General features: G+C 38.9%; 1 protein-coding gene and 4 non-coding genes across 8 annotated transcripts in view; 3 read left to right on the top strand and 2 right to left on the bottom strand.

The window, feature by feature from the left end:
• copz2 (COPI coat complex subunit zeta 2) overlaps window positions 1–578 on the top strand; it is a 21,941-nt gene extending 21,363 nt beyond the window's left edge. For 2 of the 4 annotated variants that reach the window (XR_004659657.1, XM_034894488.1), the window contains one exon: window positions 137–213. Coding sequence is in view for 2 of the 4 variants with exons in the window: in XM_034894488.1 (XP_034750379.1) it covers window positions 137–184 (48 nt within the window). In the remaining 2 variants the exon portion in view is untranslated. Of the gene's footprint in view, window positions 1–136 lie in introns of all 4 variants that reach the window. The other 2 variants (XR_004659658.1, XM_034894489.1) reach the window with 2 other exon arrangements.
• A 1,618-nt stretch (window positions 579–2,196) lies between these two features.
• Window positions 2,197–2,269, bottom strand: trnak-cuu. Its single transcript has one exon. It is a non-coding gene; the product is annotated as a tRNA-Lys (tRNA).
• A 323-nt stretch (window positions 2,270–2,592) lies between these two features.
• On the top strand, window positions 2,593–2,665 carry trnak-cuu. The gene has a single exon. It is a non-coding gene; the product is annotated as a tRNA-Lys (tRNA).
• A 1,256-nt stretch (window positions 2,666–3,921) lies between these two features.
• On the bottom strand, window positions 3,922–3,994 carry trnak-cuu. Its single transcript has one exon. It is a non-coding gene; the product is annotated as a tRNA-Lys (tRNA).
• Window positions 3,995–4,265: 271 nt separating this feature from the next.
• trnak-cuu lies at window positions 4,266–4,338 on the top strand. The gene has a single exon. It is a non-coding gene; the product is annotated as a tRNA-Lys (tRNA).
• Window positions 4,339–12,636: the final 8,298 nt, after the last annotated feature.

The following is a 12,636-nucleotide window of genomic DNA, read 5'->3' on the forward strand; positions in this document are numbered from 1 at the left end:
TTGGAAAATGGCTGCAATGAAACAAAGAGTGAAAAATTTAAAGGGGTCTGAATACTTTCCGTACCCACTGTATTTGTACTTCATCACATCATAAATTACATACCTTCTTTTTTTGCCCTGTCTTTGTGTTTTCCAGGTCCTGCAGTCGGCCAAAGAGCAGATCAAATGGTCCATTCTGAAATGACTCGGACCAGACACGGTCAGGATTCTCATGAAAGATATAAGAGAAGATATTTATTCCCAAAGCTATTTTTTATTATAATAACAGACTAAAGGGAGGGCTCTTACAAGGCTGTCGGCCAATAGGCTGCTTTATAGCAGTTAACCAGCCAGTAGTGGAATTGTTATGGCATTTTGTTACATTGTGTGTGTCATTTTATTTATTTGGTTCGAAAATGATGTTAGACATATGACATCAGGAAATAAAAAAGAAGACTCAGGTCTCAACATCCAGCTGTGCTTCTATAAAGGACAGTTGTTACGCCAAAGTAATCGATTACAGATACTGGAAGCCTGATTCATGCTCTTATTTTGGTGAAGCAGGATCTTTCACTTTAGCAGAATTTTACTTGTTTTTGCATATTGCTAATATGTCAAATCAAAAAATTATGACAGTTTTATACAACTTTTCCGCCTAAATGCTACAAATCAATGTAAGGGTAATAAAAAATAATTAAAGAATAGACAAAAATGAAGAAGAAAAAAACGTCAGCAGCAAATTCAAGCCCCAAAAAAACGGATTATGGAAGAAAATGGTAATTTCATTTGAACCATGGAAGTTTGGTGGTGTGAAAATTCACACACACACACACACACACACACACACACACCATTTGTGCACTGAATTACTCAGTTTAATCCAGTTTGTTGCCGTGCATTACTGGTCCATGGGTTGGGTAAAGCTCATTTAAAGACTGATAAAGAATAGAAGGATCCCTAATGAAACTAAAAAAATGAATAAATAAAAAGTAACATTTGCACTAAGCATTAAGAAGTGTCGCGGGAGATTTCTGGACAGTTGTAAAGAATAATGTCTATTTTCTAAGAGTTAAAGATATTAACCTGTATAGATATTTAATAAATATTAGTTTAAAAGAAGAAAAAAGATTTTTTCTCATTAGGATGTTGTTTTGCTTGATGGGCTTTTTGGCTCTCCACCATTTGTAATACTGATAATAAAACATTTTTCCTGAATTCAGTGTCTTTTTATCTATTCTTTTTTGTTATTTTCATTTATTCTTAATTCCAAACTTTAAGATCATGAAGTGATGACGTCATCTTACCCCCTGTGCTCTATCATCCAATCAGCAGTCAAATCTACGACCCTGGTAAATACTAATGAGCTGTATGAAGACAACTCAGAGGCGTGGGTGTGGCCAGGGATGGCATTGGTTAGACGCCGTGCGACGTCAGGAGACACGTGACTCAACCGCTACAGCCAATGGTTCGTTCTGGTTTTATTCCGGCGTAATGTGATTGGTTGGCTGCTTCTTCCTCCTCCAGCTGTCCTGTGACAGAAATCTGGGCCACGTTAAGCCCTGACAACCCTTGTGTTGTCAGGGCTTAACGTGGCCCAGATTTTTGGCCCGCCAAAACTAAAAATCAAAGAACATTGATATAGGAGGACAACATGAGGGTTAACTGAAACGGGGGTGCGTTCAATACCCAGGTGTGTGCGCAAGCGCTCTCTCTTCCTTTTAATAACACGGGTTTACAGGCAGGTCTCTGCTGATTGGGTATCACACTGTGACACAGCAAATAAACGAAAGACCTCAAAGCCCTTTTGCATACCGTTCCGAGGCGTTGTCCAGGAAACAGCATTTTGAGGGCCTAGGGCCTACTTTTTATATACATTATGTTGACTGCATGCAAGTATTTTAAAATAAAGGTCCAATATCAATCTTTCTTTAAATATTTCAATACTTTCTTTCTATTTCTGTCGGTTGCATAGCATTTTGATTTTCTAATGGTAACAGTGGCTCATTAGGCTTTATATAACTATAATCGATAGTTTATTGTATGGTATGCATGTAATAGCAAATGTAAAATACGTGTTTGCAGAATTATTCCAGATTTGGAAAAGAAAGGAGAGGTTGTCACACTGGTGTCCACAAAGAAAATACTCCCGTGCTTGCATTACATCCTATTTTAATGCTACTCCTAGTCCTTTTGTGAAAGTTAAAATCAAAATCTTTGCGCCCAACGTGGGGCTCGAACCCACGACCCTGAGATTAAGAGTCTCATGCTCTACCGACTGAGCTAGCCGGGCGCTTTTGTGACCTCTTGTGGTAGTTTATAATTATTGCAGCAGTACATGGAGACGAAGACGACCTTTGTGTTAGATGTGTGTGTGAGGGAACGTGAAAATATCTAAAAAACAGGAGTCAAGCAAATGTAAGCTTTTTGCAGACGAAAGCCCCTACTCTGCAATTTAGAACCATGACCCCACAATAATACTTATGCAATACAGATAAAACACAAACAAAAGTTTATCGATGTTATTGTTATTGTTTTTATCATTATTATCATTATTCAGGTGTGAGACTGTTTAGCGAAAAAAATGATAAACCACCACCTATCAGCGAGAAACATGCCCGGCTAGCTCAGTCGGTAGAGCATGAGACTCTTAATCTCAGGGTCGTGGGTTCGAGCCCCACGTTGGGCGAAAAATTTTGATCGAAACACATCGTTCCGCATTGCTTGAGTTCCGATAAAATAGCAAACGACCACTGTATGGTTTACCAAAGTCAGACAGCCTCAATCATGGACTTCAAACATCAACATTACCCCTCACTGTCAACATTCGAATACTGCATACTGAAAGACTGAAAGATAGAAAAATTGAAAAAAACAAAAGCATTAATGTAAAAAGTATGTGTGTCACACCATTAGCATCGATATTTGATTCTTCTCAAAGAGTAATACATAATCCTAACGTAACTGTATTGCACCAACATTCTACTTACAATAGCCAGAAATAACTATGGAAATTAAGTCTAATACAAAGTATTATTCCACATTACTAAAAAATACATTGAGATGATGAAAGCCAGAACATCAGAGCTGGTGATGTCCAGTAAATTATCTTATATTTCTATCCTATTATAATATATATTATGTATATGGTATCCATAGTATTTCATTTATGTTTATATTCTGTGCTGTGTGGCTGATTTTGCTGCTGTAGCACTATAATTTCCCATATTTGGGGATCAATAAATTTCTATCTATCTATCTATCTATCTATCTATCTATTTTCTTATTCAAGTCCGTTGCACCAACAGTGGGCCAATATCTGTGTACCTACCCGAGCAATCTACCAGATGGTAGCTGGTCTGTTGAGTCAGCATCTGTTTTCTGTTTTCTGTATTCATGCAGAACTGTCTCTCATCTCAGTGGTTGCTGTTACAAAACTTGCTCTACAGAGCAAGGCAGTACAGCAGAAGAAATGATACCCACTTTTCAAAACCACATGGAGAAACATGTACGTTTCAGACTTCTGTACAGAACAAAATAATATAAAACACATGGACGTTTCCATGTTGTATTGTTTTATAACGCCCAATCTAAGGTAGATTTAACGTAGCTTTTTGCAACTATTCAACAGAAAAAGGCCGTTTATTTTCTAAGTGACGTCAGATCTCTACAAAGTGACCTGAGTTCAAATGTAAAATACATGTTTGCAGAACTATTCTCAATGGAGAAAAGAAGGCAGAGGCTGTCACGCTGGTTTCCATAATAAAAATACTCCAAGCATGTATAACTTCATATTTTAATGATACTACTAGTAATTTTTGCAGCATTGTTACAGAGTACTATTTAGAATAACGCTTACTGGTGCTTATTTACAGTATTTACTATCACAGACACATCTTTCTTGTATAGTGCGCCTAATCACTGCACCTATAATCAAAATCTTTCCGCCCAACGTGGGGCTCGAACCCACGACCCTGAGATTAAGAGTCTCATGCTCTACCGACTGAGCTAGCCGGGCGCTTTTGTGACCTCTTGTGGTAGTTTATAATTATTGCAGCTATTATGGCCTCTTGTGGTGGATTCTGATCCCTGCAGCCGCAATCCATAAATATATTAAATAGTTTTTTATTTTCCTTCTTTCTTCTATCCATTGTTTTCCCTATTCTGATGATTGTAATTGAGAACCATAACCCCAAAATGTGCGTATGCAGTACAAAGTGAACACCCAAAATCTCTATTCGACTCAATGACAACAATATAATTATCCACCACCAGTCGGCAGAAACAACGCCCGGCTAGCTCAGTCGGTAGAGCATGAGACTCTTAATCTCAGGGTCGTGGGTTCGAGCCCCACGTTGGGCGCGTAAATTTTGATTGAGAAGTACTACAAGGAACTCTTTCATGAATTGGATCAGGGAGGCTCCAAAATCAGGGTAGCAGCAGTCGCCTTGGTCCCGCTCCACGTTCTGTGATGCCATGTTCTACTGCTACACTGCAGTGCCCTGCTACGTCCTGCTGTGCCTTGTAATGCTGCACAGCGTCCTGCCATGCCATGAACCACTACAAAGAACTGCTACCAACTACTATTTCTTTCTATTTTTGTTATTTCCACTCTTCATTCTAACCCCAACCGGTCGTCAGACACCGCCTACCATGAGCCTGGGTCTGTCCGAGGTTTCTGCCTTAAAGGAAGTTTTTCCTCGCCACTGTTGCACTGTTGCTTGCTCTGGAGGAGACTACTAGAACTGTTGGGTCCTTGTAAATTATGGAGTGTGGTCTATCTGTAAAGTGTCTTGAGATAACTCTTGTTATGAATTGATACTATAAATAAAATTGAATTGAATTGAATTGAATTGAAACATTGACCTACTGAAAACTAGTGTGACAGCCTCTCCTTTCTTTTCAGCTGTCAAGATCGATCAAGATCATTTCTAAAGTAAAGGTAGAATAACCTTTCTTCAGGACTGGGTTTCTGTCAGTTCAGCAGTATGAAAGAAAGAGATTTATAGAAAGAGATTTATAATACTGTGTACTACTAATAAGCAAATCATGTGCACACACACTCAAAGAAATAGTTCTATGTTGTGCTTGTGAAGGAGAAAGGCAAGCATCAATAGCAAAGTGTCTGTGAAAAAGAGCCTTCACCATTAACATTGTCTTGAAACCATTCCTGTAGCTTTGGCTTTGAGAATCCTTCTGCAAACAGGTGTTCTGTAGTTTACATTTTTAATTCATTTAGATCACTTTGTAGAGATCTGAACTCACTTTGACATTAAAGGAGTTGAACAGTTTAAAAAGAACCACAATAAATCAACTTTAGATTCAGTGTCCTAAAACAATACAATGTGAAAATGTTCATACGATTTACATTATGTACGGTATAGCAGTCTCAAATTATAGTATAGTATAGTTTCTCCATGTGGTTTTGATAATTGGGTATAATTTCTCATGGGGTATTGCTGTGCTCTATAAAGCAAGTTTTGTGCAGCCTACTACTGAGATGAGAGACAGAGTCCTTCAGAAATACAGAAAATGGACAATACATGCTGACTCAACAGAAAGAAATAAGTCATCGTCTTTCTCAGAAGGTCTGGCTTTCATCAGAGCAGGTGTATGTATGCAGAGGGTGAAGACCTTTTTTTCTTTTGGGTCAACTGGCCGGTCATATTTACAATGACTCACCCTGTTTCACTTGGCATCCAATGTTGAAGTGTGTGTGTGCATTGTGTGTGTGCGCATGTGTCCATATGGTTGTGTGTGTTTGGATGATGTGATGGAATGATTAGATACAAAATTACAGTTTTCCTTTCTCTCCATCTTCTTCTTGCCCTGCCTTTCCAAGAAACCATCTGCCAATCAAATGTCATGGATGATATCATATTGCATCTTCTGTTGACAGTGGCCGTGCTTTCCTTTATTTATGTAAAGCATAACGTTATCAGGCTGTTTTCTCTCTGCCCTGATGTGTCCTGCTTCACTGCTTGTCTGGTTTATATATTGCACTAACATCCACACTCACTGCCATTGGCTGGAGGGGAATTAGCATACAGTCGCTGATTGGCCAGGGCGTTGACAGTGACAAATTGGCCTCCTGGTGATTGGGTAATTAAGCTGTGGCGTCACTGAATGTGGGCTGGGCGAGAGACGGGGCGAGAGAGGCCGAGAGAAGCAGAGAGAGAGAGAGAAGTGGGAGGGATGAAAATGATAAAGAGACACAGCACTTGCACGAGAGAGAGAGAGAGAGAGAGAGAGAGAGAGAGAGAGAGAGAGTGAGTGAGTGTGTGTGGACGAGAGGAAGGAGTAGTACCAGTCATCTTTTAAGCAAAGAGAGAATCATTATTTTGCAGAACAATAAAAAATAAAGTTATTGAATTACTTACTGTGGTCGATAACACACCTTTACAGGATCAACTCTGAAACTATCAAAACAATTTTTAGGCATGTATCTTCCCGGTAAAAAATTAAACTACAGCTATACTTTATTCAGTATGGTCAAGCTTTGCTGTTGCGTTGAGAAACCACTTCTCCCTGGTGCCTTCATTATCGTAATATTCCGATATTGTTCTGATTCAATCACTTTATTTTTTTATCGTCCTGCACAATAATAATTCTAACAGCTCTGTTGATGTGAGTAATGCTTTCTATAACTGTAATGAGTAGCCTACTTTAACCCTTGTGTTGTACTCTCGTCAAAATTGAAAATCAACACTTTTGTTGACACTTTTTATCAATGCTTTTAACTTTTTCTTACGTTTTTGTCCCTTTTTTCAACACTTTTGACGTTTTTTAAAAAATGTTTGTCACTTTTTTTGATGTTTTCAACACTACGTAGGCCTAACACTAACCTATTAACTGTAGTTTTACAGTTTTCTTTGGAATTTATGGTCAATAAACCTCGTTTATGGGAAATTATACCTTATGTTGGAGTTAGAAAAGCAGGGACTAGGAATTATTTAGACTAAAATTAAAAGATAGGATGTTGATGGATAATCACAGACTGGAATATGTCAACTTTTACTCGATTCTGTTTCAAAACCACTTTCGTTTGTTTTCAAATTCTATAAAATTGAATAAGATGCCCCACAATTAATGAAAGTAGAGACTTGTACTGGCCAAAAAGCGTTGTGTGGAATCAATCATCTTATTTTGGGTAATTAAAAAGAACATTGAAGTAGGAAAAACAAGTCAGTTTGACCCGAGGACAACATGAGGGATAAGTAAATTAATGTTATTAAATAGCATTTAAATAGCACATTTATCTATCATTCTCCCACTCACACAGCTGTTCAGTGGATGACCCGCTCTCCCTCCTTAGCCACTGCCAAACAGTTCTTCCTTGTCATTAACTTATATGTAATGAGTAATTGTTTTTTTATATGAACTAAAAACACTTATTACAATCATAATTACAACACTACTAAGTTATGAGATGAGCGCAAGCTAGTAATTTAGATGTTGGTAACACTGCCAACAAAAACTATCCACTGCTTCTGTGGAGTACCCTACTACAACTAAATAGCCATCCATCTATCTATCTATCCATCTATCTATCTAGCTAGCTAGCTAGCTAGCTATCTAGCTTTCTAGCTAGCTAGCTATCAAGCTAGCTAGCCTATGTGAGTGGAACCTGGTTTAGATGTTAGCGCAGCATATGGATGTTTTAAGGCATATATATATATATATCTATCTATCTATCTATCTATCTATCTATCTATCTATCTATCTATCTATCTATCTATCTATCTATCTATCTATCTATCTATCTAGCTATCTACCCTATGTAAATGGAACCTGGTTTAGATATTAGCGCAGCATATGGATGTTTTAAGGAATCTATCTATCTATCTATCTATCTATCTATCTATCTACCTAGCTAGCTAGCTAGCTAGCTAGCTAGCTATCTACCCTATGTGAGTGGAACCTGGTTTAGATGTTACCGCAGCACACAGATGTTTTAAGGCATTTTAAACTATAATTTGTCCCTACACTGAGGTAACTGTATTAACTCTCTACTTGGCCTCTGCCTGTATGACTAAATGTTCTGGCTTTTGAGGGCCTTTGAGTCAATGTAACATGAGACAACATTATTTCACCATGCAACTTCGGTGTCCGGACTGATGAAATGCTTGAGGGCCTCTTGTGAGTAATTGTTCTGTCTCTGTTGCCGGGATATTGTTATGTCTTGTAGCATGATATAAGCTTTATTCCTAAAGTGTAACAGTGTCTAGGTGACGTTTGCATGACCAAATGTTCTGCCTGCAAACCGTCACCTTTAATGTGATTTGGAAATGTAATTATGTTATTTTTCCTCTCCAGGCTCCAGCTGGATGCCTGGCTGTAAAAATGAATTAGCACTTTCAAAACAGCAAGCCACTGAGACCATAAGTAGTCAAGTGACAGCAGAAGGGTCACTGCAAACAACAGCCGGTAGCCGTGGCCTTAACAAACCTCCAGAGATCTCCAGAGAGACCCAGACACCCCAGAAAAATCTGAAAACCCAGAGAGACCCCAGACGTTCCCAGTAAGACTCCTTAAAGGAATAGTTAGACATGTTGGCAAATATGCCTAATTACTTTTTTAGACTTAGATGAGAAGATGTATAAATAAATACTAAACTGATGCCGACCTTCAGATAACCATGACTAGCCTATATAATCAATAAATACATTGATAGTTTCAAAAATGACCTTTTTTGAAAGTTCATATACAGAATTCAAAACGGTGAACTCCAGAAACTTCCGAAAAGGTTAAACACTTATGTTGTCCTTGGGTCAAACTGACTTGTTTTCCTATAACTATGGTCTTTTTTTTTTCTTCGCAGTGTGTATTTTCTTAGCCTGTTTTTTAAATGGCATAGCTCCATAGAGAACCAATCATTCTGCACTGGCCTGTCTGCGTGATTTCAGCTCTGTTGGCACGCCCAAGCCGGACAAAATTGTGCCTCATCACCGAACTCCCATCATTCAGCAATGAAAAGAGAAATTAAACACATGGCCTTTATACTGCTGGCCCGCAGGCCTTCTTTTCAAATAAATACAAACTAAATAAATATAACCCAGGTCTGGGCAGGAGCAAACCGGAGTTTGCCTCCATCTGGCCAAAGATCATCTGTGTTCGGGAAGATACGTCACTAAGACTAAAACGCCATCCCACCTTCCCATGTGCACACACATCCCTCTTTCAAACAACTACACATCATACTGTATATAACTTTACACTGAACTTATTTGTGTCGATTTTTTCCCTCTGACTTTAAGAGAAAGTTTAGGACACAATCTGGGTTCAAGAGTTTAACTTTATCTTATGCTGTACCCATGGGCGTAGCTTTGGGTTCAACATTGGGGGGGGGGGGGGGGTTGGGATCTCCACTTTTGATTGAAATTCACATTTTGAACGTCACACACTTCATTTTCTGCATTCTGGTTAATCTTCCTGCAACCGTTTGTGCCCTTTCTGCATCGAGTTATCGTGCTAAGGTCTCAATTTATGTAAAGGAGATTATAATAGGTACGTGTTTGTCCTGGGCAGTTATGATTATTGGGGGGCTTGTCACACCCCTACCCACCCATCCACCCACCCTCCCCGCCCCCGCTGTACCTTTAACTCATCTACCTTAAGTCAAAACTTAAGTGTAATTCTAACCGTATGTTTGAGGTCTTAGGATCTGCTGTACCTGGTGAGAGCTATGAGACAGCAAAAACGGGTTACACACACACACACACACACACACTAACACACACACACTCATTATAAATGATGCCCCTGTGCTTGGAAAAACAAACGGGTTCCATGCAGGATCTCAGAGCTCTGATTGGAGAAACACAAAACCAGCCAACAGAAAAACACACAGCCGCAATTAGCAACAGAAAGACCATTTATCCCAGTGTGAAGGTAAACATATAGAGACAGGTTAGTGAAAATAGAGGAGAGGGAAGGTGGTGGTGTGGGCGATAGAGCCAGAAAGCAGGGCAGGCTCAGTCCTACAAAACCAAATCCCCATAGCTCTAAATTCAAGAATCACGGCCAGTGTTAATTAAGCATTGATAGAAACAAAGAACTACAGTGAATGCTATTCAGTGAGTGCAGATTTCAGACACAGAACATGTTTTCCAGGTCAGAAGACATTGAAATTCTCTTACTTCATTCTTCATAGGCAAAGCAAAATTTCATGTTGGTTGCTTGCATATGAAAGTCACAAAATTAAAAGTAACATTTTGCATTTCCAAGATTGAGACGGCAAAGAAAGAAGGGTTCATTGAAGCATGTTGCAGCATTAATTTCTGAGACATGTAGTGTAAAGTAGTGCAACCCATGCAATAAAGACGATCCATAAGGGAATCTTGGTTTTACAGTAACATTTAAATCAAAGATACTTTAAAGACAACAGTGATTATGTAATGAGTGACAGCCACAGTATATCTGCCGGGAGACAAATGATGTGTGTTCTGAATCAAGAGAAAATTGCTAAAGTATATTTTTCAAATATACACTTTTGCAATTTATTGGGAATTTCAGTATTTGATACGGATTTATTTCCCTATTTGAACTATATTCCACTTCCAAAATTTGTTCCAACATCCTTAGACCGAGTCTCTCTGCAAAGTGTCCTGAGATCACTACCATTATGATTTGACACTATGGAAAAATGTAATTGAATTGTATTGATCGTGAGATGTATTAAGTGTTCTATTGCATCTTGGTTGGTTGACTAGCACTAGTAGTTCTATATCTGGAGCTGTCCTATGCTGAGTTCTCTTTTTCATAACTGTTCTCTTTGACAATACAAGATTTAATCTCACATCAAGAATGCACTGACGCAACCAGAACTCTTGATACATCTCAAGATCAACTCTTGAACCAGAACACTGACAGTGTCTCCCAGCAGAAACACTAATAGCGTGTCAAATGTTGTTGTTTTTTGTCGTGTATGCACTTCCTCCTTGTAACCACTGGGTGATGCAAACAACCAGTCTACAGCCAGACAACAGTCACTATTCTGTGTCTGTGTCTGTGTGTCTGTGTGTGTGTTCTCGTGTAACTACATTTGCGGGATCCAAAAACCGGGAATACAGCGTACTTCTTGGGTCCGGACAGCTTTGTGTTGCCATGCTGGACCCAAAACCTTTAAAGGGCTTTTAACACTAGGGTTTTAAGATTAGGGTTAGGATTAGTTTATGGTTAGGTTAAGGGCAAGGGTTAAGGTTAGGCATTTAGTTGTGATGGTTAGGGTAAGGGGCTAGGGAATTCAATTCAATTCAATTTTATTTATATAGTGCCAAAACACAACAGTCATCTCATTATGCTTTCCATAAGGAGCAGGTCTAGACTGTACTCTAGGATGTTGTTTACAGAAACCCAACAGTTCCCAACAAGAGCCCCACTAGGCCAAACTTCCTTTAAGAGGCAGAAACCTCGAGCAGAACCATTGCTCAGGGTGGGGGGGGGGGGCATCTACCTCGACCGGTTTGGGGTGAGATAAAGAGACAAACATAGACAGAGAAAGAGAGAGAGAGAACGAGAAAGACAGACGGAGACAGAGAGGAGACAGACAGAGAGAGAGAATGCATTATGTCAATGATGCGTCCTCACAAAGAGGCCCTGTGTGTGTGTGTGTGTGTGTGTGTGTGTGTGTGTGTGTGTGTGCATCTCAATAACTGTGTACTACAGGGTTTCTTTTACAGCCTTAATCACATGCCCTATACACACACACACGCACACACACATAGAGCACAGCGCAGGCCAACAGATGCAGTAGTCAAGACTACCATTGTATATAGTAATATAAGTTTCATAAAAAAATGGCAGATTTTTCTTCTGTGTGTCATATTCAACATGATGTTTTGCTTTTAGGTTCAGGTTGGTTTGAGATCACAGTAAGCTTCCTTTTATTTACACACACATATATTTGCCATAGAAGACATGATACATCTTTCAATGCATTTTCATGAACGTGTTTGTAGTATAGCGTACGAAAAGTTATGATCACTCAAAAAACAGCCAGAGACACGTTCGCATTTGTCACTGCCCTTCTTCATCTGTTTCAAAGAAATGGGGGTAAAAAGGACAATATGCCTAAATTCAACCTTTGAGTAATGTGACAAATCTTACACTTGTATAATTCACATACGTAAGGCAAGATTATCTACCAAACCCACATGTTTCTGGTTGAATTCAATTTAATAACAAACTAAAAAGTGAACACACACTGTTATAACTTACATAGAGCTATATTCTGTAGCCCCTGATGATGTTATATTGACTTATTGATGTCATTGTTAATTCAATATGTTTAGATAGCTTATTGTTTTGTATTTAAATAACTTCTTTTTTTTATATTTCATTTGATTGATGTGTTGGATATGAATGTCCATGACTTGTTTTACAATGTTTCATAAAGAAGTAAAGGCTCTGTTGTTTCTATTTAATATTTTACCATTCTTTACTTTACTTTTTCTACAGAGGGAATACGCCATCTCAGTGCAGTGCAGGGTGTTCAGAGTGGTTGACGGAAAATTGGTAAAATGACATTCCTATGGTGTTACCATGATGTTGCTGTGTGTTGCCGAGACAGCCGTGGCACTGTGGTCAGCTTTGATCAAATGACCACTCTCTCTCTCTCTCTCTCTCTCTCTCTCTCTCTCTCTCTCTCTCTCTCTCTCT

This window comes from Etheostoma cragini, chromosome 15 (assembly GCF_013103735.1).
Source record: "Etheostoma cragini isolate CJK2018 chromosome 15, CSU_Ecrag_1.0, whole genome shotgun sequence".
Taxonomy (NCBI): domain Eukaryota; kingdom Metazoa; phylum Chordata; class Actinopteri; order Perciformes; family Percidae; genus Etheostoma; species Etheostoma cragini.